Below are 23991 nucleotides of genomic sequence, written 5' to 3' on the forward strand. Positions count from 1 at the left end.
TTTAAAAAATAATTGTTGTATTGCTTTTGTGAAACGGGTCTAGTGATGAAAAAAGGGAGAGAAATCCATACGGCCCCGGCACTGTGGTCCTCTGACAGGGCCCCTGAAGGGCCAGTGAAGAAATGTGGAAGAACCTGCACGCACTTCACCAGAGAAGTGGGCTTTTTGAATATTTTCTTGAGGTGCTATGTCAACAACTCCATTTTGCTATGCTATACTTCAGTAAGTGAACTTGAGGGTCACTTTTTCACTTCATCAGTATTCTATTGCTGGTAATCAATGATACGAAAGTGTTTTGTAATTAACTTTTTTTACCTGTAGAATTATCATCCATTTTAAGTGGCATTTTTCATAAGGATTCATGATCTTTACCTTCCTCATAGAGAAATGATAAACGGCATTGGTGTAAGTGTCCCTGTGTAGAGTATACTGTCCCTCTGTGAGCTCTGCTCTACTCCTGCTTCTCCACTGAATTCTAGAAAGGTCTTACGTCAGCAGCGAATAGCCATTTCTAATGAAATGACTGTGTGCCGATAGATTGGTCTCAGGAAAGCGGCTGATGGTGGAGAAGGCTAGCGTGGGTTTGGCGGTACAGTAGCGTTTATAGCGGTTTCGGGGTGTTCGCCGTCCCCCGTCGCAGCGTGTGCGTCAGACGCGTGCGTCAGGCCGGCGACCCGGAACAAAGGGGGGGCAGCAGTGGGGGGGGGACCTCTGACACGCGTAGCCGCCCCCCACCCCCCGGTTTTGCCGGGACAGACCGGCCCCCCCCTGGTAGCCTCCGGGGGGCGTCCTGTCCTGACACGCGGGCGTCCTGTCTCTGTCCCAGCCTGCCGAGTACGTGTGAGCCTAAAGGAGAAGACCCCTCTCCTCTCCGATAGGCCGGCTGCGTTGTCTTGGAAACGATCGGCCGCTCAATCCCAAATCATCCGGCCGCGTAGTGAGGCGGAGGAGGGGCAGGGGGGCGCGAAAGGGCTTACTGGAGCACAGCTGCAGGCCTGGGGGGGGGGGGGGGGGGGCGGTAAAGTCCACTGTGGGCCCGCGTCCTGAGAACAGGGGGGTAGGAGGGGGGAGTTCTGTAACCAAACACCGTGTTAGCCCAGCGCGACTGCCCTGCACCTGCAGGCTCTCCTTTCGGTCCTGACCTGGTCTTCCCTGGACCACGCATGGTCAAAAATCACGAGCTAACCTGCTGTACGAACACTGTACTAAGTGTGCCTGTACACTTGTGCAGATTCCAATTACAAGCACAACCCAGTTGTGTTTTATCCGCTGTGTTGAGGAATACGGGGTCCCCGTTTGATTTAAGGCATGGAAATGATCTACGATTGTGCCGGGCCAAACGACGCGGTGGGCGTATTGTTAAACTCCTGTACAGCCCTTTGAATACAATCGGATTCCTTTAAAAGCCGGGTAACTCATAATTTAAGAGACAGGCGCTGGTAGCTTGCGGAGGGGGGGGGGGCTGGAGGGGTGTTTTTTGGCGGGACTCGGGGGCGGGGCCCTCGCGCGTGCCGGGGCCCTCGCGCGTGCCGGGGCCCTGGGGGTTAACCAGGCTGGGGCCAGGCCATGTGTCATCCCTGTCACATGGCGCTTGACCTTGCAGGAGGGCCCCTCTGTTCGGCAGGCAGCGGGCTGAGTTATCGCCTCCGTCCCGCACCCCCCCCACGGGCCCCCCCACGCAGAGAAACACTTCCCTCCTTCGACCCGCGCGCCAGAGCCATAACTCTGAGCGCTCACATTGTGGAATTCCCAATCTGCCTTTTTGTTTTTCGGGGGGGTTTTTTTCCCCTCCTTTTTGTCAAAAGCTTTTATACGTTTTAAGATTTCTTCATTTTATTATTGTAACCAGTCTCAAATTGTAGGCTACACTGTCGTTTTTTAGCAACATTTATGTAGTGCTTATAATTTTATCCACTCCCGAATAGCCGAATACTACATTCAAATGCCTAAATCACTGCTGTTACCTTATTGGATAAAGCAGGGCAGAATGAATGTGCAAGTGGGCATTCTTGTGTGGCTAAAGGATGTGCAGAGTGTTGTTGTAGGTGTGTGAGTGTTCTGCTCTGGTAGAGGATGTGCAGAGTGTTGTTGTAGGTGTGTGAGTGCTCTGGTAGAGGATGTGCAGAGTGTTGTTGTAGGTGTGTGAGTGCTCTGGTAGAGGATGTGCAGAGTTTTGTTGTAGGTGTGTGACTGTTCTGGTAGAGAATGTGCAGAGTGTTGTAGGTGTGTGAGTGTTCTGGTAGAGGATGTGCAGAGTGTTGTTGTAGGTGTGTGAGTGCTCTGCTCTGGTAGAGGATGTGCAGAGTGTTGTTGTAGGTGTGTGAGTGCTCTGGTAGAGGATGTGCAGAGTGTTGTTGTAGGTGTGTGAGTGCTCTGGTAGAGGATGTGCAGAGTGTTGTTGTAGGTGTGTGAGTGCTCTGGTAGAGGATGTGCAGAGTGTTGTTGTAGGTGTGTGAGTGTTCTGGTAGAGGATGTGCAGAGTGTTGTTGTAGGTGTGTGAGTGTTCTGCTCTGGTAGAGGATGTGCAGAGTGTTGTTGTAGGTGTGTGAGTGTTCTGGTAGAGGATGTGCAGAGTGTTGTTGTAGGTGTGTGAGTGTTCTGCTCTGGTAGAGGATGTGCAGAGTGTTGTTGTAGGTGTGTGAGTGCTCTGGTAGAGGATGTGCAGAGTGTTGTTGTAGGTGTGTGAGTGCTCTGGTAGAGGATGTGCAGAGTGTTGTTGGTGTGTGAGTGTTCTGGTAGAGGATGTGCAGAGTGTTGTTGGTGTGTGAGTGTTCTGGTAGAGGATGTGCAGAGTGTTGTTGTAGGTGTGTGAGTGCTCTGGTAGAGGATGTGCAGAGTGTTGTTGTAGGTGTGTGAGTGTTCTGGTAGAGGATGTGCAGAGTGTTGTTGTAGGTGTGTTCTGCTCTGGTAGAGGATGTGCAGAGTGTTGTTGTAGGTGTGTGAGTGCTCTGCTCTGGTAGAGGATGTGCAGAGTGTTGTTGTAGGTGTGTTCTGCTCTGGTAGAGGATGTGCAGAGTGTTGTTGTAGGTGTGTGAGTGCTCTGGTAGAGGATGTGCAGAGTGTTGTTGTAGGTGTGTGAGTGTTCTGGTAGAGGATGTGCAGAGTGTTGTTGTTGGTGTGTGAGTGCTCTGTTCTGGTAGAGGATGTGCAGAGTGTTGTTGTAGGTGTGTGAGTGCTCTGGTAGAGGATGTGCAGAGTGTTGTTGTAGGTGTGTGAGTGCTCTGGTAGAGGATGTGCAGAGTGTTGTTGTAGGTGTGTGAGTGCTCTGGTAGAGGATGTGCAGAGTGTTGTTGTTGGTGTGTGAGTGCTCTGTTCTGGTAGAGGATGTGCAGAGTGTTGTTGTAGGTGTGTGAGTGCTCTGGTAGAGGATGTGCAGAGTGTTGTTGTAGGTGTGTGAGTGCTCTGGTAGAGGATGTGCAGAGTGTTGTTGTTGGTGTGTGAGTGTTCTGGTAGAGGATGTGCAGAGTGTTGTTGTAGGTGTGTGAGTGTTCTGCTCTGGTAGAGGATGTGCAGAGTGTTGTTGTAGGTGTGTGAGTGCTCTGGTAGAGGATGTGCAGAGTGTTGTTGTAGGTGTGTGAGTGCTCTGGTAGAGGATGTGCAGAGTGTTGTTGTAGGTGTGTGACTGTTCTGGTAGAGAATGTGCAGAGTGTTGTAGGTGTGTGAGTGTTCTGGTAGAGGATGTGCAGAGTGTTGTTGTAGGTGTGTGAGTGCTCTGGTAGAGGATGTGCAGAGTGTTGTTGTAGGTGTGTGAGTGTTCTGGTAGAGGATGTGCAGAGTGTTGTTGTAGGTGTGTGAGTGCTCTGGTAGAGGATGTGCAGAGTGTTGTTGTAGGTGTGTGAGTGCTCTGGTAGAGGATGTGCAGAGTGTTGTTGTAGGTGTGTGAGTGTTCTGCTCTGGTAGAGGATGTGCAGAGTGTTGTTGTAGGTGTGTGAGTGCTCTGCTCTGGTAGAGGATGTGCAGAGTGTTGTTGTTGGTGTGTGAGTGTTCTGGTAGAGGATGTGCAGAGTGTTGTTGTAGGTGTGTGAGTGTTCTGGTAGAGGATGTGCAGAGCGTTGTTGTAGGTGTGTGAGTGCTCTGGTAGAGGATGTGCAGAGTGTTGTTGTAGGTGTGTGAGTGCTCTGGTAGAGGATGTGCAGAGTGTTGTTGTAGGTGTGTGAGTGTTCTGGTAGAGGATGTGCAGAGCGTTGTTGTAGGTGTGTTCTGCTCTGGTAGAGGATGTGCAGAGTGTTGTTGTAGGTGTGTGAGTGCTCTGCTCTGGTAGAGGATGTGCAGAGTGTTGTTGTAGGTGTGTTCTGCTCTGGTAGAGGATGTGCAGAGTGTTGTTGTAGGTGTGTGAGTGCTCTGGTAGAGGATGTGCAGAGTGTTGTTGTAGGTGTGTGAGTGTTCTGGTAGAGGATGTGCAGAGTGTTGTTGTAGGTGTGTGAGTGCTCTGGTAGAGGATGTGCAGAGTGTTGTTGTTGGTGTGTGAGTGTTCTGGTAGAGGATGTGCAGAGTGTTGTTGTAGGTGTGTGAGTGTTCTGCTCTGGTAGAGGATGTGCAGAGTGTTGTTGTAGGTGTGTGAGTGCTCTGGTAGAGGATGTGCAGAGTGTTGTTGTAGGTGTGTGAGTGCTCTGGTAGAGGATGTGCAGAGTGTTGTTGTAGGTGTGTGACTGTTCTGGTAGAGAATGTGCAGAGTGTTGTAGGTGTGTGAGTGTTCTGGTTGAGGATGTGCAGAGTGTTGTTGTAGGTGTGTGAGTGCTCTGGTAGAGGATGTGCAGAGTGTTGTTGTAGGTGTGTGAGTGTTCTGGTAGAGGATGTGCAGAGTGTTGTTGTAGGTGTGTGAGTGCTCTGGTAGAGGATGTGCAGAGTGTTGTTGTAGGTGTGTGAGTGTTCTGCTCTGGTAGAGGATGTGCAGAGTGTTGTTGTAGGTGTGTGAGTGCTCTGCTCTGGTAGAGGATGTGCAGAGTGTTGTTGTTGGTGTGTGAGTGTTCTGGTAGAGGATGTGCAGAGTGTTGTTGGTGTGTGAGTGTTCTGGTAGAGGATGTGCAGAGTGTTGTTGTAGGTGTGTGAGTGCTCTGGTAGAGGATGTGCAGAGTGTTGTTGTAGGTGTGTGAGTGTTCTGGTAGAGGATGTGCAGAGTGTTGTTGTAGGTGTGTTCTGCTCTGGTAGAGGATGTGCAGAGTGTTGTTGTAGGTGTGTGAGTGCTCTGCTCTGGTAGAGGATGTGCAGAGTGTTGTTGTTGGTGTGTGAGTGCTCTGGTAGAGGATGTGCAGAGTGTTGTAGGTGTGTGAGTGCTCTGGTAGAGGATGTGCAGAGTGTTGTTGTTGGTGTGTGAGTGTTCTGGTAGAGGATGTGCAGAGTGTTGTTGTAGGTGTGTGAGTGTTCTGGTAGAGGATGTGCAGAGTGTTGTTGTTGGTGTGTGAGTGTTCTGGTAGAGGATGTGCAGTGTTGTTGTTGGTGTGTGAGTGTTCTGGTAGAGGATGTGCAGTGTTGTTGTTGGAGTGTGAGTGTTCTGCTCTGGTAGAGGATGTGCAGAGTGTTGTTGTAGGTGTGTGAGTGTTCTGGTAGAGGATGTGCAGAGTGTTGTTGTTGGTGTGTGAGTGTTCTGGTAGAGGGTGTGCAGAGTGTTGTTGTAGGTGTGTGAGTGTTCTGCTCTGGTAGAGGATGTGCAGAGTGTTGTTGTAGGTGTGTGAGTGTTCTGGTAGAGGATGTGCAGAGTGTTGTTGTTGGTGTGTGAGTGCTCTGGTAGAGGATGTGCAGAGTGTTGTTGTAGGTGTGTGAGTGTTCTGGTAGAGGATGTGCAGAGTGTTGTTGTTGGTGTGTGAGTGTTCTGGTAGAGGATGTGCAGAGTGTTGTTGTTGGTGTGTGAGTGCTCTGGTAGAGGATGTGCAGAGTGTTGTTGTTGGTGTGTGAGTGCTCTGCTCTGGTAGAGGATGTGCAGAGTGTTGTTGTAGGTGTGTGAGTGCTCTGCTCTGGTAGAGGATGTGCAGAGTGTTGTTGTTGGTGTGTGAGTGTTCTGGTAGAGGATGTGCAGAGTGTTGTTGTTGGTGTGTGAGTGCTCTGGTAGAGGATGTGCAGAGTGTTGTTGGTGTGTGAGTGCTCTGCTCTGGTAGAGGATGTGCAGAGTGTTGTTGTTGGTGTGTGAGTGTTCTGGTAGAGGATGTGCAGAGTGTTGTTGTTGGTGTGTGAGTGCTCTGGTAGAGGATGTGCAGAGTGTTGTAGGTGTGTGAGTGCTCTGGTAGAGGATGTGCAGAGTGTTGTTGTTGGTGTGTGAGTGTTCTGGTAGAGGATGTGCAGAGTGTTGTTGTAGGTGTGTGAGTGCTCTGCTCTGGTAGAGGATGTGCAGAGTGTTGTTGTAGGTGTGTGAGTGTTCTGCTCTGGTAGAGGATGTGCAGAGTGTTGTTGTAGGTGTGTGAGTGCTCTGCTCTGGTAGAGGATGTGCAGAGTGTTGTTGTAGGTGTGTGAGTGTTCTGGTAGAGGATGTGCAGAGTGTTGTAGGTGTGTGAGTGTTCTGGTAGAGGATGTGCAGAGTGTTGTTGTAGGTGTGTGAGTGCTCTGCTCTGGTAGAGGATGTGCAGAGTGTTGTTGTAGGTGTGTGAGTGCTCTGGTAGAGGATGTGCAGAGTGTTGTTGTTGGTGTGTGAGTGTTCTGGTAGAGGATGTGCAGAGTGTTGTTGTAGGTGTGTGAGTGCTCTGGTAGAGGATGTGCAGTGTTGTTGTAGGTGTGTGAGTGTTCTGGTAGAGGATGTGCAGAGTGTTGTTGTAGGTGTGTGAGTGCTCTGGTAGAGGATGTGCAGAGTGTTGTTGTTGGTGTGTGAGTGTTCTGGTAGAGGATGTGCAGAGTGTTGTTGTTGGTGTGTGAGTGCTCTGGTAGAGGATGTGCAGAGTGTTGTTGTAGGTGTGTGAGTGTTCTGGTAGAGGATGTGCAGAGTGTTGTTGTAGGTGTGTTCTGCTCTGGTAGAGGATGTGCAGAGTGTTGTTGTAGGTGTGTGAGTGCTCTGCTCTGGTAGAGGATGTGCAGAGTGTTGTTGTTGGTGTGTGAGTGTTCTGGTAGAGGATGTGCAGAGTGTTGTAGGTGTGTGAGTGCTCTGGTAGAGGATGTGCAGAGTGTTGTTGTTGGTGTGTGAGTGTTCTGGTAGAGGATGTGCAGAGTGTTGTTGTAGGTGTGTGAGTGTTCTGGTAGAGGATGTGCAGAGTGTTGTTGTTGGTGTGTGAGTGTTCTGGTAGAGGATGTGCAGTGTTGTTGTTGGTGTGTGAGTGTTCTGGTAGAGGATGTGCAGTGTTGTTGTTGGAGTGTGAGTGTTCTGCTCTGGTAGAGGATGTGCAGAGTGTTGTTGTAGGTGTGTGAGTGTTCTGGTAGAGGATGTGCAGAGTGTTGTTGTTGGTGTGTGAGTGTTCTGGTAGAGGGTGTGCAGAGTGTTGTTGTAGGTGTGTGAGTGTTCTGCTCTGGTAGAGGATGTGCAGAGTGTTGTTGTAGGTGTGTGAGTGTTCTGGTAGAGGATGTGCAGAGTGTTGTTGTTGGTGTGTGAGTGCTCTGGTAGAGGATGTGCAGAGTGTTGTTGTTGGTGTGTGAGTGCTCTGGTAGAGGATGTGCAGAGTGTTGTTGTTGGTGTGTGAGTGCTCTGCTCTGGTAGAGGATGTGCAGAGTGTTGTTGTAGGTGTGTGAGTGCTCTGCTCTGGTAGAGGATGTGCAGAGTGTTGTTGTTGGTGTGTGAGTGTTCTGGTAGAGGATGTGCAGAGTGTTGTTGTTGGTGTGTGAGTGCTCTGGTAGAGGATGTGCAGAGTGTTGTTGGTGTGTGAGTTCTCTGCTCTGGTAGAGGATGTGCAGAGTGTTGTTGTTGGTGTGTGAGTGTTCTGGTAGAGGATGTGCAGAGTGTTGTTGTTGGTGTGTGAGTGCTCTGGTAGAGGATGTGCAGAGTGTTGTAGGTGTGTGAGTGCTCTGGTAGAGGATGTGCAGAGTGTTGTTGTTGGTGTGTGAGTGTTCTGGTAGAGGATGTGCAGAGTGTTGTTGTAGGTGTGTGAGTGTTCTGCTCTGGTAGAGGATGTGCAGAGTGTTGTTGTAGGTGTGTGAGTGCTCTGGTAGAGGATGTGCAGAGTGTTGTTGTAGGTGTGTGAGTGCTCTGGTAGAGGATGTGCAGAGTGTTGTTGTAGGTGTGTGACTGTTCTGGTAGAGAATGTGCAGAGTGTTGTAGGTGTGTGAGTGTTCTGGTAGAGGATGTGCAGAGTGTTGTTGTAGGTGTGTGAGTGCTCTGCTCTGGTAGAGGATGTGCAGAGTGTTGTTGTAGGTGTGTGAGTGCTCTGGTAGAGGATGTGCAGAGTGTTGTTGTTGGTGTGTGAGTGTTCTGGTAGAGGATGTGCAGAGTGTTGTTGTAGGTGTGTGAGTGCTCTGGTAGAGGATGTGCAGTGTTGTTGTAGGTGTGTGAGTGTTCTGGTAGAGGATGTGCAGAGTGTTGTTGTAGGTGTGTGAGTGCTCTGGTAGAGGATGTGCAGAGTGTTGTTGTTGGTGTGTGAGTGTTCTGGTAGAGGATGTGCAGAGTGTTGTTGTAGGTGTGTGAGTGTTCTGCTCTGGTAGAGGATGTGCAGAGTGTTGTTGTAGGTGTGTGAGTGCTCTGGTAGAGGATGTGCAGAGTGTTGTTGTAGGTGTGTGAGTGCTCTGGTAGAGGATGTGCAGAGTGTTGTTGTAGGTGTGTGAGTGCTCTGGTAGAGGATGTGCAGAGTGTTGTTGTAGGTGTGTGAGTGTTCTGCTCTGGTAGAGGATGTGCAGAGTGTTGTTGTAGGTGTGTGAGTGCTCTGGTAGAGGATGTGCAGAGTGTTGTTGTAGGTGTGTGAGTGCTCTGCTCTGGTAGAGGATGTGCAGAGTGTTGTTGTTGGTGTGTGAGTGCTCTGGTAGAGGATGTGCAGAGTGTTGTAGGTGTGTGAGTGCTCTGGTAGAGGATGTGCAGAGTGTTGTTGTTGGTGTGTGAGTGTTCTGGTAGAGGATGTGCAGAGTGTTGTTGTAGGTGTGTGAGTGTTCTGGTAGAGGATGTGCAGAGTGTTGTTGTTGGTGTGTGAGTGTTCTGGTAGAGGATGTGCAGTGTTGTTGTTGGTGTGTGAGTGTTCTGGTAGAGGATGTGCAGTGTTGTTGTAGGTGTGTGAGTGTTCTGCTCTGGTAGAGGATGTGCAGAGTGTTGTTGTAGGTGTGTGAGTGTTCTGGTAGAGGATGTGCAGTGTTGTTGTTGGTGTGTGAGTGTTCTGGTAGAGGATGTGCAGAGTGTTGTTGTTGGTGTGTGAGTGCTCTGGTAGAGGATGTGCAGAGTGTTGTTGTTGGTGTGTGAGTGCTCTGCTCTGGTAGAGGATGTGCAGAGTGTTGTTGTAGGTGTGTGAGTGCTCTGCTCTGGTAGAGGATGTGCAGAGTGTTGTTGTTGGTGTGTGAGTGTTCTGGTAGAGGATGTGCAGAGTGTTGTTGTTGGTGTGTGAGTGCTCTGGTAGAGGATGTGCAGAGTGTTGTTGGTGTGTGAGTTCTCTGCTCTGGTAGAGGATGTGCAGAGTGTTGTTGTTGGTGTGTGAGTGTTCTGGTAGAGGATGTGCAGAGTGTTGTTGTTGGTGTGTGAGTGCTCTGGTAGAGGATGTGCAGTGTTGTTGTTGGTGTGTGAGTGTTCTGGTAGAGGATGTGCAGTGTTGTTGTAGGTGTGTGAGTGTTCTGCTCTGGTAGAGGATGTGCAGAGTGTTGTTGTTGGTGTGTGAGTGTTCTGGTAGAGGATGTGCAGAGTGTTGTTGTAGGTGTGTGAGTGCTCTGCTCTGGTAGAGGATGTGCAGAGTGTTGTTGTTGGTGTGTGAGTGCTCTGGTAGAGGATGTGCAGAGTGTTGTTGTAGGTGTGTGAGTGCTCTGGTAGAGGATGTGCAGAGTGTTGTTGTAGGTGTGTGAGTGTTCTGCTCTGGTAGAGGATGTGCAGAGTGTTGTTGTAGGTGTGTGAGTGCTCTGCTCTGGTAGAGGATGTGCAGAGTGTTGTTGTTGGTCTGTGAGTGCTCTGGTAGAGGATGTGCAGAGTGTTGTAGGTGTGTGAGTGCTCTGGTAGAGGATGTGCAGAGTGTTGTTGTTGGTGTGTGAGTGTTCTGCTCTGGTAGAGGATGTGCAGAGTGTTGTTGTTGGTGTGTGAGTGCTCTGGTAGAGGATGTGCAGAGTGTTGTAGGTGTGTGAGTGTTCTGGTAGAGGATGTGCAGAGTGTTGTAGGTGTGTGAGTGCTCTGGTAGAGGATGTGCAGAGTGTTGTTGTTGGTGTGTGAGTGTTCTGGTAGAGGATGTGCAGAGTGTTGTAGGTGTGTGAGTGTTCTGGTAGAGGATGTGCAGAGTGTTGTAGGTGTGTGAGTGTTCTGGTAGAGGATGTGCAGAGTGTTGTAGGTGTGTGAGTGCTCTGGTAGAGGATGTGCAGAGTGTTGTTGTAGGTGTGTGAGTGTTCTGCTCTGGTAGAGGATGTGCAGAGTGTTGTTGTTGGTGTGTGAGTGCTCTGGTAGAGGATGTGCAGAGTGTTGTTGTAGGTGTGTGAGTGTTCTGGTAGAGGATGTGCAGAGTGTTGTTGTAGGTGTGTGAGTGCTCTGCTCTGGTAGAGGATGTGCAGAGTGTTGTTGTTGGTGTGTGAGTGCTCTGGTAGAGGATGTGCAGAGTGTTGTTGTAGGTGTGTGAGTGCTCTGGTAGAGGATGTGCAGAGTGTTGTTGTAGGTGTGTGAGTGCTCTGGTAGAGGATGTGCAGAGTGTTGTTGTAGGTGTGTGAGTGTTCTGCTCTGGTAGAGGATGTGCAGAGTGTTGTTGTAGGTGTGTGAGTGCTCTGCTCTGGTAGAGGATGTGCAGAGTGTTGTTGTTGGTCTGTGAGTGCTCTGGTAGAGGATGTGCAGAGTGTTGTAGGTGTGTGAGTGCTCTGGTAGAGGATGTGCAGAGTGTTGTTGTTGGTGTGTGAGTGTTCTGCTCTGGTAGAGGATGTGCAGAGTGTTGTTGTTGGTGTGTGAGTGCTCTGGTAGAGGATGTGCAGAGTGTTGTAGGTGTGTGAGTGTTCTGGTAGAGGATGTGCAGAGTGTTGTAGGTGTGTGAGTGCTCTGGTAGAGGATGTGCAGAGTGTTGTTGTTGGTGTGTGAGTGTTCTGGTAGAGGATGTGCAGAGTGTTGTAGGTGTGTGAGTGTTCTGGTAGAGGATGTGCAGAGTGTTGTAGGTGTGTGAGTGTTCTGGTAGAGGATGTGCAGAGTGTTGTAGGTGTGTGAGTGCTCTGGTAGAGGATGTGCAGAGTGTTGTTGTAGGTGTGTGAGTGTTCTGGTAGAGGATGTGCAGAGTGTTGTTGTAGGTGTGTGAGTGTTCTGGTAGAGGATGTGCAGAGTGTTGTTGTTGGTGTGTGAGTGTTCTGGTAGAGGATGTGCAGAGTGTTGTTGTAGGTGTGTGAGTGTTCTGGTAGAGGATGTGCAGTGTTGTTGTTGGAGTGTGAGTGTTCTGCTCTGGTAGAGGATGTGCAGAGTGTTGTTGGTGTGTGAATGTTCTGGTAGAGGATGTGCAGAGTGTTGTTGGTGTGTGAGTGTTCTGGTAGAGGATGTGCAGAGTGTTGTAGGTGTGTGAGTGTTCTGGTAGAGGATGTGCAGAGTGTTGTTGTAGGTGTGTGAGTGCTCTGGTAGAGGATGTGCAGAGTGTTGTAGGTGTGTGAGTGTTCTGGTAGAGGATGTGCAGAGTGTTGTTGGTGTGTGAGTGTTCTGGTAGAGGATGTGCAGAGTGTTGTTGTTGGTGTGTGAGTGTTCTGGTAGAGGATGTGCAGAGTGTTGTAGGTGTGTGAGTGCTCTGGTAGAGGATGTGCAGAGTGTTGTAGGTGTGTGAGTGTTCTGGTAGAGGATGTGCAGAGTGTTGTAGGTGTGTGAGTGCTCTGGTAGAGGATGTGCAGAGTGTTGTTGTAGGTGTGTGAGTGCTCTGTGCTCTGGTAGAGGATGTGCAGAGTGTTGTAGGTGTGTGAGTGCTCTGGTAGAGGATGTGCAGAGTGTTGTAGGTGTGTGAGTGCTCTGGTAGAGGATGTGCAGAGTGTTGTTGGTGTGTGAGTGTTCTGGTAGAGGATGTGCAGAGTGTTGTTGTTGGTGTGTGAGTTCTCTGGTTTGGAGTGAGATCGGATGCAGCTGTAGACTTAGCACCAGGATCTGATAAACATGTCACTGGTGATGTCACACGGAGCCCTCTGCTTCCCACCCAGCTCGGTCAGAGGGGTGTGTGATATGCTGGTTAGGAGTGCTCTGCTCTACCTTATGATCCTGCTCCGGGGGGGGGGGGGGGGGGGGTGAAGAAAAAACAAAACAATTTCTCTTTTTCTCTTTAAATATGTCGGTGGTCAATGGCGAGGTTAATTGAAACATAAAGGAACGTGTTCTCAGGGAGACTGGGATTAATCAATCTGATCCTCTGCTCCCTAGCACCCTCACTTCATCAAATGTAATTGGAGGAAAGTTGTCGATACGGCAGCAGTGCCCCGGCGAGCTTCGGGACGTGGGGGGGGGGGGGTCTGCGGCGACTTCTCCGCCTCGTTTTAAATGCTGTGCGTTTGAGAACGTGCCGCCTCCAAGTGCCTGTTTCGCACTTCAAGAACAGGGAAAAATTCATGTTGAAACGGGAGGGATCTTGCCGTAATGAGGACATGGCAGTGATTAGCTCATTCCAGGCTTAAAGTATGTGTTGTGCACAAAGCTGCATTGATTCATTTGCCTGCTTCTAATGAAAAGCTTATTTTAATTGGTAATTCCAGGATAAGGGGCTAAATTAGCCCGGTGGATAAAAACGGGTGTAATGGTGACGGGTTACAGGCTAATAAAGCGCCTCTCACACACGCCGCTGGCCTCCTGGCGGACTGGAGAGATGGTGGAATGAGCCGCCTAACACGGCCGTGAGGACAGGGAGGAAATTATTTGCTGGTGTTGGTGCCACCTGAACTCTGATTGACGTTACAGTTATCAGTAAGGCTGGCGGAATTCCCTGCGGCACGTTCAATTGGAAAATGGTTTGCTACGGTTTGCATTGAATGATACAATGGTGTAAAACGTTTGGCAACAGGCTTTGCGGAATGTTCTCTCCCGTTTGGTGGGTGTGTTGGGGGTGAAGCCCAAATCAATAATGACGTAGGTCTACACTTTAAAGGCCAGATAACGCCTTCTCAGACGCCATCGGAGCAAACCGTACTACGTCAGTCTGTCCGCCCGCAGAATGTTCAGCGCACCACCGCTTCTGTTTATATAACGTGTTGCGGCCTGGTCACCTGACCCCTGTGTGATGTCATTGCAGCTGGAGCAGCCGCAGACGTGCCGCAGCCGGCCCCTCCCCCGCCCGAGCCCCAGCCTGTGGAGGCCAAGGCCCCGGAAGAGGAGATGGACGTCACCGACGATGACATCACTGCTGGTGAGCGCCCTTGACCCCTGACCTTCAACTGTCACCCCCAGTACGCAAAAAACCGCAGTGCACGCTGTGTCACTCCGGCTGTGTTCCAAACCGCATACTTGGCACACTACTCTACTACGTTACTACATGTCAGCCTGAAGTTTAGTACGAGTAGTATGCTAGTATGCGGTTTCGAACGCTGCCACCGTATATTACACAAAATGAATCATTTCTGAAAACTGGCACATCATCACACAAACATCAAGCTTTCAGCTCATCAAATAGACAAAACCAGAGATTGAAAATTTTTGCTAATTTGTGCATACATACATACATACACACACACACACACACACATACATAGATACATACATACATATATACACACACACTGAGCGGAGCCCTTATCTCCCCAGAGGAACGCAAAAAGTTTCATTCTGCGCCTGTTGCTGGGCCTCGCAGACAAACAAACACTCACCACATGCCGTGAGCTGGCTTTGAAGCGGTATGGATTAGATCGGGGTATGGATCATGACACTCTTAAAAACGTCCGCTATCGAGCACCGGCTTCCTGAAAGACGCGGATGTCTCCGGCGCCAGGGGCCCGGAAGAAGAGGGGCGGCCCCTGCGGGTGACGGGAGGGCCTGGAGGTGGGTGGAGAGGGGAGAGGGGCCTTTTCAACTGAGACAGGCCTTCTGGAGACCACTGCTGTAGGGATAACACAGTGCTCACCAAAGAACCCCGCCTAGGTGCCAGTCCCCCTCTGCAAAGCTGCTTTAGGCTTGATTTTTATTATTGTTTACTATTTCTTTGGAAGTTACATCGCCTTCGAAGGCAACAAAATGCGCCCTCTGCATTTAACCCATCCTGAATACTAATCTGCGGGCAACCATAGTGCGGCCGGGGACCAACTCTCCAGCTAACCTAACCTGCATGTCTATGTACTGTGGGAGGAGACCGGAGTACCCGGAGGAAACCCGCACAGACACGGGGAGAACATGCAAACTCCACACAGACACGGGGAGAACATGCAAACTCCACACAGACACGGGGAGAACATGCACACTCCACACAGACACGGGGAGAACATGAAAGCTCACAGAAAGGCCCCGATGTTCCGTTGCCTTGAAGAACACCACCTCAGACTTTAAGTGCGGCGTGGTGTTCAGACCCTCTTATTATGGGATAGATCTGGGCGTGTGTCTGTGTGTGAGGAGGTGTTCCTGCAGCCCTAGTGCCCTCCCTAGCCACCATCGCTCCAGGTCACTAGGCTACTGTAAGCCATGGAAACACCCCTTCTCCAGTAAAACGCTGGATTGCATTAGAAACACTGTGCTGGAAGCCGGCTGAAGAACCTTTGGCCTAGGTGCTTCGCGCTTTATGTCTATTGAAATGAAAGCAATATGGAGGAGTGAAGAGAATCGTTGAAGAAGAATAAATGGATAAATAAATGAGGTGACACACAGTAGTAACTGTGTGAAATGAAGTCTTGCCTATAAACTGTATGTGGAACATAGTTGGCTTCTTTGTTGAGTGGGCTGTTGGTCTGCTTGGCCAATAAACAAGAGTGATTGTGGAAATAATAATCTCTGATGCCCCTTTCGCGTTCCTTGAAAACGGCGGTCATATCGTTGCGTCTCTGAACCTCCTTAAGGCGGCAGTTCGTCACCCTGGTTACCCAGTTTTGGGTCTTTCATGAAACGGGATTGTCCTTCCTCCAACGGGGTCTCAATAGCCTTTCACAGAGTTGTACCTTTCACCTTTTCCTGATTTAAATCAGGGCTTTTCTGCCTCTTTCTGATCCAGGGACCCTTGCCTTGGCTGAAAGCCATGAAGGGGTGGGTTATGGTTATATTTTAAAATAACGGTTTTATATTTTGCAAGTATAGTTTAAAATGATAACATATAGTATATGTACTGTAGTCACTGTATCCATGCAGCCCCCTACTGTGCAGCACTGGCAGTGCAATGTGTTGTTTGATTGTATGTCTGTCACCTGTTAGTCCCACTAGCAGTGTTTGTGTGGAGGTGAGAGAAATGTTAGCTTGGTGGGAACATCGCTATGTGTCACCTCAGGCTACGCTACCCTACATATCCACTGCTCTGTCTACCCCCCTCTAGACACAGTGTCTGTGTGGAGCTTGCATGTTCTCCCTGTGTCTGTGTGGGTTTCCTCCCACAGCCTATAGACATGCAGGTTAGGCTACTTGGGGGGGGGGGGGGGGGGGGGGGGGGGGGGGGGGGGGGGGGGGGGGTGCGTGACCTTACCCTGTCTAAATAAAGGCTAATAATAAATAATAATAATAATTTGCAATGTTGAATGGCTGCATTGTTAAAGTTGGCCGAGATAAAGAGTTTAATTGCTTTGGTTCCCATAACCTGTGTTATACTGACTGGTGAGTGGTCATGGTGTGTTTTGTGTACTGTATGTAGAGTGTTGCTATAAGCCAGTGGAGGCTAATATGTTTCTCACAGTGCTGGGGCCCCTCGATCAATGTGCATCAAAACTCCATTTGGGGACTAATCCTATTAAAACACGGGCTGTAGCTGAACGATGTTGGGTGTGGACAGGAGTGTGCTTTGTCGTGCTCTGAGGCTGATGTTACTGCACACACGGTGTTCATCTCCGCCATCTTGTGCTGTAATTTTATTAGTAGTTTAGCACCGTCGGTCCCGTGATGAAGTCTGCGTTTCTGCGTTTTTAATGAACCGCCTAACGCAGGGGTGTCAAACTCCAGTCCTGCAGGGCCGCAGTGTCTGCTGGTATTTGTGGTTTCCTTTCAATCAGCAGCCAGTTAAGGCCTTGAGAGCAAGGTGTGTGGACTCTTTAGCCAATGAAAGACTCGTGCTGAAATGCATCAAAAACCAGCAGACACTGCGGGCCTCCAGGACTGGAGTTTGACACCCCTGGTCTAATGTGTCCAGATTCTTCTGTGTGAATATTCCTTCCGAGTGAATATTCCTTCCGCGTGAATATTCCTTCCGCGTGAATATTCCTTCCGAGTGAATATTCCTTCCGCGTGAATATTCCTTCCGCATGAATATTCCTTCCGAGTGAATATTCCTTCCGCATGAACTTTCCTGTCTCTCACCCCCCCAGGGGCAGCTATCCGACATGTCGGAGTCTTGCATCAGACTAGCAGGACGGACGTGTTGGGAAAATGAGGCTATTCAATCATTGGGGATAAACTTTTAATGCGCGATACTTCATTCAGGGTGGGGGGGGTTGAGGCAGAATTCTGAAATCACCCTGGAATTGCCCCCCGACTTGGCCGCAGCCACATTTCTGTTGTGGTTAACTTGGCTAACGGATTTAATACTGCGAAAATAAATGGAAAAACACATTGTCAATACATGAAAAATGAGAGCTGAAAAATGATAAATTGTCAGGCATGTCCGGGGTATTGACTGCTTGCAGAAGGCCCAGGCCGGAGAGAGAGAGTTTTTATTTTCGCGGCGCGGAGCCAGCACCTGCTGATGAGACGCTCCGGACTCTGCGCCGTGTCCCTGTAGCATTAGCATTAGCATCATGCAAGAGACTGCACTGTGTCCCTGTAGCATTAGCATTAGCATCATGCAAGAGACTGCACTGTGTCCCTGTAGCATTAGCATTAACATCATGCAAGAGACTGCACTGTGTCCCTGTAGCATTAGCATTAGCATCAGCATCATGCAAGAGACTGCATTGTGTCCCTGTAGCATTAGCATTAGCATTAGCATCATGCAAGCGACTCTGCACTGTGTCCCTACAGCTTTAGCATCAGCATCATGAAAGAGACTGCACCATGTCCCTGTAGCATTAGCATTAGCATCATGCAAGAGACTGCACTGTGTCCCTGTAGCATTAGCATCATGAAAGACTCGCTGCTCTGTGTCCCTGTAGCATTAGCATCATGAAAGACTCGCTGCTCTGTGTCCCTGTAGCATTAGCATCATACAAGAGACTCGCTGCTCTGTGTCCCTGTAGCATTAGCATCATGAAAGACTCGCTGCTCTGTGTCCCTGTAGCATTAGCATCATACAAGAGACTCGCTGCTCTGTGTCCCTGTAGCATTAGCATCATACAAGAGACTCACTGCTCTGTGTCCCTGTAGCATTAGCATCATACAAGAGACTCGCTGCACTGTGTCCCTGTAGCATTAGCATCATACAAGAGACTCGCTGCTCTGTGTCCCTGTAGCATTAGCATCATACAAGAGACTCACTGCTCTGTGTCCCTGTAGCATTAGCATCATACAAGAGACTCACTGCTCTGTGTCCCTGTAGCATTAGCATCATACAAGAGGCTGCGCCGTTTTACTTCATTTCCGCAGCGGTAACGGCGAGATTTATACCCAGCGCCGCTGGGTCTGAGCTCCCCGGTTTGGGCAGGAATTAAAAACGAAGTGACCTTTCGGTTAACGCGCTGTACACGGGGACAGGTTATGGAGGTTATTAATGCTCTTTATGATGATGAGTGAGAGGTCCTGCAGAAGGGGGGGGGGCAGGGCTGTGCTGTCATCTCATCGATCCAAAAAAAAATCGGTCTCGGGCCCCTAATGTGGTTAAGTGTCTTCTCTTAATCCCGCTGGATCCATCCGCTCGGCCACACAACAGAAGGCCGCTGAACATCCCTGCGTGTTGAGGTGCAGGTCCTCTGTGGAAAGGCCTGCTCTTAGTGGGGAAACTGGCCCCAGTTCTTCTGCTTCCTCTGGCCGTGTGTGAATACCGTTTTCTGGCCTACTGTTGTTGTGGTGCTGCAGGTGAGGTGTCTCACAGCCCGACGGTTAGAAGACCGCAGATCATTACCGGGGAGAAAGTGCAGTCTGGCTGAGCCACAGCAACACGGCTGGGACGACAGGCCTTTCTGCCTCTGGGTGTGAGCTGGGTGTGGAAATAGAGCCTTCTGCTCAGCCTTTATAACGTCCAGACTTTCCGAGCAGAAATCTAAAATAATGGCGGTACGTTGGGAACATAAGCTTGTTTGATAGATTTAAATGTCAAACTTTGTTCAGAAAAGCTTCTAAAATATGTGGATTATTCTAATTGCTTCGTCTGTGTGGTCGACGTGTACGTTTTATCTGAAATGGGCGTAAGAAAGGCCTTCTCTGTCTCTCCACACGCTCAGTGCTGCTTCTTGTTGCTACTGAGGAAGAAACGCATCTTTAAATCTCCTTCCACCCGTCCTGCTGTGAAGCAGGCATCGGTGAAATTAATAATAAATAATATAATAATAATATTAATAATAATATTATAATAATAAATAAATGCAGCGAAGGATGTTTTTCTCAACAGTAGCAGCAATTGTTACTTTTTTGTTGTTTTGCCAAATCTCTGCTGATTTCATAATTCTTTGTTTTTATTTGTCCAGAATGATCATTTGTGATTTTTGAGTTGCCCTCCTATTCATTTTTGTATTAAATAATTGTTTGCATATTATGTTCCTCATTTGAGCTTGAGCTGAGCGACATGTTATATATTCATTTTCTGAAATTGTACAGCTCGCTGCTCCTTTAAAATGGCTCCTCCCCCCATCCCAGACTCCGCAGAATCCCGGCCTGCCTTTTCCGTTTTCTTGATTCTCATTCCTTAAGAGCACCAGGCCCGTTCCTATGAGCGAATACAATCCTCACGAGTTTTGGTTTAATCTCTAAAAAGAAAAAAAAGAAAGTCTCTTCGATTGGATTGCATATGCTCTTAAAGCGGATAAGTGCATTTTTTTTTTAACTAGGGGACAGGTTTATGTATTAAGATTTAAACACCGAAATATAAATTGATAATCCTGGTTCAATAATTTAGGAATCCATGAGGTGAATATTCAGCAGTTGTTATTTTCAAGATATTAGGGCAGATCTTGCATACATGTTACTGTTATTAAAACTTAATGAATTTAATGTGTCTGAATTGAAATACTGATTACAGAAACTAATATGGTGACGGTGTTTTCATTCAGGGATGCTTTTCTTTGTAAAGCACTGACAGCTGCCCTTTTGAAATATTTTATAAATGAACACTACCAAAGCGGCAGTTAAATCATTATCGATGTGTGCAAATGGTACTGCATGCGCTCGGTAAATATCCCCAAGTGGTATTCTCGTACTCCAGCGCTCCGGTTTATGATCCTTAAGCAGCTACCCTACGTATGCACGATCAAATGTGTCCTTGAATCTCACTCTTGCGCGCATGTGAATAATTTGGGTGGAGGGGATAAATATTTTGATGGCCAGTGTAGCCGTGGCCTTACGGGGATGACCCCGGGGCAGGTCAGCGCTCCACAGGATTCCCATGGACCGGCGGGGATCTGCTGCGGGAATGTCGGCCTCCCCCTGGCGGATGTGCATCTTGGGACCGGTAACGTGGGCGCGGTCGGTGGAGAGTCTCGGGAGTGCTGTACGGAACGGCGAGGCGTCGCTGTGCCCCTCAGTCTGTTGCCGTTGCTGGTCCGGCCGGGCCGGGCTGAGGAGGGCTTCAGGGGCTCGGACAGCCTGCTCGGCTCCGGGCGCGCTACGCCTGCACCCCTGGACCATGGGGGTTAGGCTAGCGCCACTGATCTTCACAAACAAACAAACAAACAAACAAACCAAAAAGATTTATCAAGTTAGCAACTCCCTGCTCGAGCACAATCGTTTGTTTTTTTTACCACTCGTGTTAGACTTGGGATCTTGTTAGACTCGTTAGCCTTTCTTGTCTGATTCAGTAGCATCTAATTCCTTGTTGCAGTTCTGAGTTTGCTTGTCGTTGTGTATTTCACACATATTCAGGTTAGTGTGCTTGCCATTGCGTATTTCCCCCCTGGAGCAATGTGGGGTTAATGGATGTTGTTAATAGCTGTGCAGATGTTAGCATTGTTTGTTTTTTCTTCTTGTTTATTTTTTTAAGTCAGACGCGAGGATAATTACGACGCAATACAAACGTTTTGTTGGATGGCTGGGGAAGTCTGTCTTTTATTTATGTATTTATTTATTTCTTCTGGGCAGTTACTGACAGTATTACAGAGCAGTGCAACCCTTCAGACTCAGAATGCCATCAGCCTGTTCTTCTCAGGATCCAGTGTAGTTGGTGGATGGCAGCGGTTTCACGTTGGTCTCTTCTCACAATGGAAGGTGGTTGGGCTCTAGGTGGAATGGGTACCCAGGCCCTCTGTAGCCATATTTTGGGGGCACGGTTCTCCTCCACTCCCCCTCCCCCTTCGGACGATCTGGGTCCATCTGTCAGTAAGGGCAGGTCACTGGAGGAAGTCTCCCGGGATAAAGTCCATGCAAATCAAATTTAACTGCTGCAATTCCACCCTCCAAAAATGTGTTTCGGGTTTTATGCACCGAATTAAGAAAAAGACACATGCTCTCCAGATCCTCTTCGATGTCTTATTTCAGTCATGTGCACCAGGCACAGGGCACAGGTCAAAGGTCGAAGGTCATGTCCTGGAAGATCTTCAACATTTTATTTTACATTTTTGCCAGTTGGACCACCATGTAGTGAAAACACAAGGCGATTTCGCCGTGCTTGCAGGTTGATGTGTAATTTCTGCGATCATCTCGCCTGTCCCACATAATGGCGGTGCGGTGTATTGATCTCTCCTCTGAAAGTGATGTCATTTTGAGCGCTGATAAAACCCAAGGCTGCACAGTTGCTGCTCTTTGAATGTATTCCTGGCGCAATCATGAATGTTGGCGCTATGAGTGAACTCCAGGAGCGCTTTGCGCTTTGTGTTCAGTCCGTCAGCCACGTTCTGAGCGTGCGCCTGGCTTTATGGGACCTTCCTGAGGCAGCGTTTTACCAGCCCGCATTTAGAGCAGAGGTCATTCGCGGTCGCCACGGTGATGTGACCCGCGGAGGTGAAAGGTCGCCAAGGCACGGCCGCGACTACATTATCCCCGTTACGCGTGTCGATCCAGCCCCTCGTTTTAATCGCATTTGCCCTTGCGTGCGGGGAACAGGGGTCCAGACCTACGGAGGAACTGACCGGGCGGCCCTGCTGGGAGGGTGAGTTTCAGCGAATACACGGCTAGACACTGAGTTACTCAGATTATGACACAGACACTGAGTTACTCAGATTATGACACGGCTAGACACTGAGTTACTCAGATTATGACACGGCTAGACACTGAGTTAATCAGATTATGACACGGCTAGACACTGAGTTACTCAGATTATGACACGGCTAGACACTGAGTTAATCAGATTATGACACGGCTAGACACCGAGTTACTCAGATTATGACACGGCTGCAGACTGAGTTACTCAGATATGACACGGCTGGACAATGAGTTACTCAGATATGACACGGCTGGACAATGAGTTACTCAGATATGACACGGCTGCAGACTGAGTTACTCAGATATGACACGGCTGCAGACTGAGTTACTCAGATATGACACGGCTGCAGACTGAGTTACTCAGATATGACACGGCTGCAGACTGAGTTACTCAGATTATGACACGGCTAGACACTGAGTTACTCAGATATGACACGGCTTTTTTGGGGTGGGGTCACTCCCTCCCCGTGCACAGGAGGCCAGAGCTGGGGGCGGAGGGGAGGGGGGGGTGGGGTTGGGGGGAGAGCTGGGGTCAGATGTGAAGAAAGGCCTCACAAATCAGCCTTCACCTCTCGTGCCATTAAGGACGGGTGATTGTGTTTGCCGAAACACGACCCTCTCCCTCTAATCCAATATTCCAAAAATAGGGGAGCTGGGGGAGGTCATTTTGTCATTTTCCCCAAATGGATGAACTTCCTCGAAAAAAATATTAGAATTGGGCCAAATGGCACGTGTATCCAGGATGAGCTGGGGTTGCTTCAGTAGATTCAGATTTCTGTGCTGATATCGACCTTACCCATGTTGTATTTACATTCTACGATCTCCTTTGGTGCTGTCGTTCATAACTCCGTCTGCATTTAGCATTTTTAAGGGCTGTAATATTGCTCTTGTGGTGCAAACGTGCTGAACACGCAGGAGGGGAAGAGAGGGAAGGATGGAGCAGGCGAGGGGAGGATGGAGGGAGGGTGGAGGAGAGAGGGGTTCAGCAGACCCATCCTTTTGTTCGGGCCGATCGTTGGCCGCAGTGGCAGAGGTCGGAGAGGTCAGAGGTCATGGCTCCTGTCAGGGCTCGCTCCGTCCACCTTCTGTTTGAAGCTTCCAGCTTCCTCCTCCTCTCTTGTTTGTTGTTGTTCTCTATCTCTCCATCCATTCCCCCTCCCTCCCACACTCTCACTCCCCATCTCTCTCTATCCCTTCCACTCTCTCCCCTCCTCTCTCTCTCCCCCCTCCCTCTCTCTCTCTCCCTCTCCCTCCCCTCTCTCTTTCCCTCTCTTTCCCTCTCTTCCCCCCTCTCTCTCTCTCTCTCCCTCTCTCTCTAACCTTCTCTCTCTCTCTCTTTCCCCCCCCCCCCCCCCCTTCTCTCTCTCCATTGATTGAGAGCTAGCCCAGTCGGGCAGGAATATTGTTTGCGGAGCTGGCTCAGGAGAAGGTCTCGTAACTCGATAAATCCATGGCAGAAGAAAGCCAGGATTTGGCGCCCGGGAGCAGGCGATGCAGATGTGCTGTGAAGCAGCCTTTTCCGTCTGTGTTCACCCCCTCCACCCCCTCCTCCTCACAGCATTAGCAAACTTCAGCCTCACAAGCCTGTATCAATCTGCCCCCGTGCTTCCTCGGCTGTTCATTAGGTGCTTTTTAGCGTTCAAAATGGAGTCCTCCCTGGAGACGGAGAGAAAGGGGGAGACCTGTAGTCTGTCCATCTCTCCTTCTCTCCGTCTGCCTGCCTGCCTGCCTGCCTGCCTGCCTGTCTGTCTGTCTGTCTGTCCGCCCGCCTGTCTGCCTGTCTGTCCCTCTGTCTGTGTCCGCTGGAGGGTCGGAGGCGTCTCCGCGCAGGTTCTCAGCGGTCTTTCGGCGTGGGAACGGGCCGCTCTGCAGAGGCACGTCCTCTTGCTTGCTCCCTCCGTAAACGGAACAGCTCCGCTGTGTCTGCGGTGTCTCTCCGTGGCGAAACGGTTCAGCACGTAGCTGAAGTTTGTAAAACGGGTTAATTTGTAGAGCACTGCCAATGCGCTTAGCCTGAAGTTAATGACCGAGCCGTATAAACGGATATCCGGTAAAAGCGGAATAATTGCAAGTTCACCTCGGTACGGGTATCTGCCAAGCAGTCGGAAGTTATTGTTTATGTTCACAGGATATTTTTATGCTGTCTGTTCCCAATGCCCATACGGCAATGGGGAAAAGGGCCTTTAGGTGTTCTGCTTCTTCTGCTTGGAACATGCTGGAAAATAACCTAAAACATAAGGAGCGGGTCTCATTAGATGCCTTTGAATCCCATATGAAGGATTTAGAGGTGAACTCAATGGTCTGTCTGTGTTCTGACTAGCCTATTTTCCGTAATAGTAAACCTAGTTTACTATTGTATTTATGCTTGGTAGTGAACTTTGTGTAATTTGCTGTTTGTGGTTGTGCTGCTGCCTGTCTTGGCCAAAAATAGATTTTTAATCTCAATGGGACATTAAAATAAAGGTTAAAAATAATAAAATACACTTGATGTTAACATAGAATGGTAGAACTTCTCCAGCTACAGATAAATGGTAAATGGCAGGCATTTATATAGCGCCTTTATCCAAAGCGCTGTACAATTGATGCTTCTCCATTCACCCATTCATACACACACTCACACACTCACGGCGATTGGC

The 23991-nt window shown here is 49.4% G+C and overlaps 1 protein-coding gene across 1 annotated transcript in view; it reads left to right on the forward strand.

Moving 5' to 3' along the window:
- Positions 1-23991, forward strand: part of LOC133141677 (WD repeat-containing protein 7) — a 201291-nt gene that overhangs the window by 67937 nt on the left and 109363 nt on the right. The window contains exon 20 of the mRNA XM_061262276.1: positions 13248-13361. Within this exon, the coding sequence (XP_061118260.1) occupies positions 13248-13361 (114 nt within the window). The remainder of the gene's footprint in view (positions 1-13247; positions 13362-23991) is intronic.

The sequence above is a fragment of the Conger conger genome, chromosome 12 (genome assembly GCF_963514075.1).
Source record: "Conger conger chromosome 12, fConCon1.1, whole genome shotgun sequence".
NCBI lineage: Eukaryota > Metazoa > Chordata > Actinopteri > Anguilliformes > Congridae > Conger > Conger conger.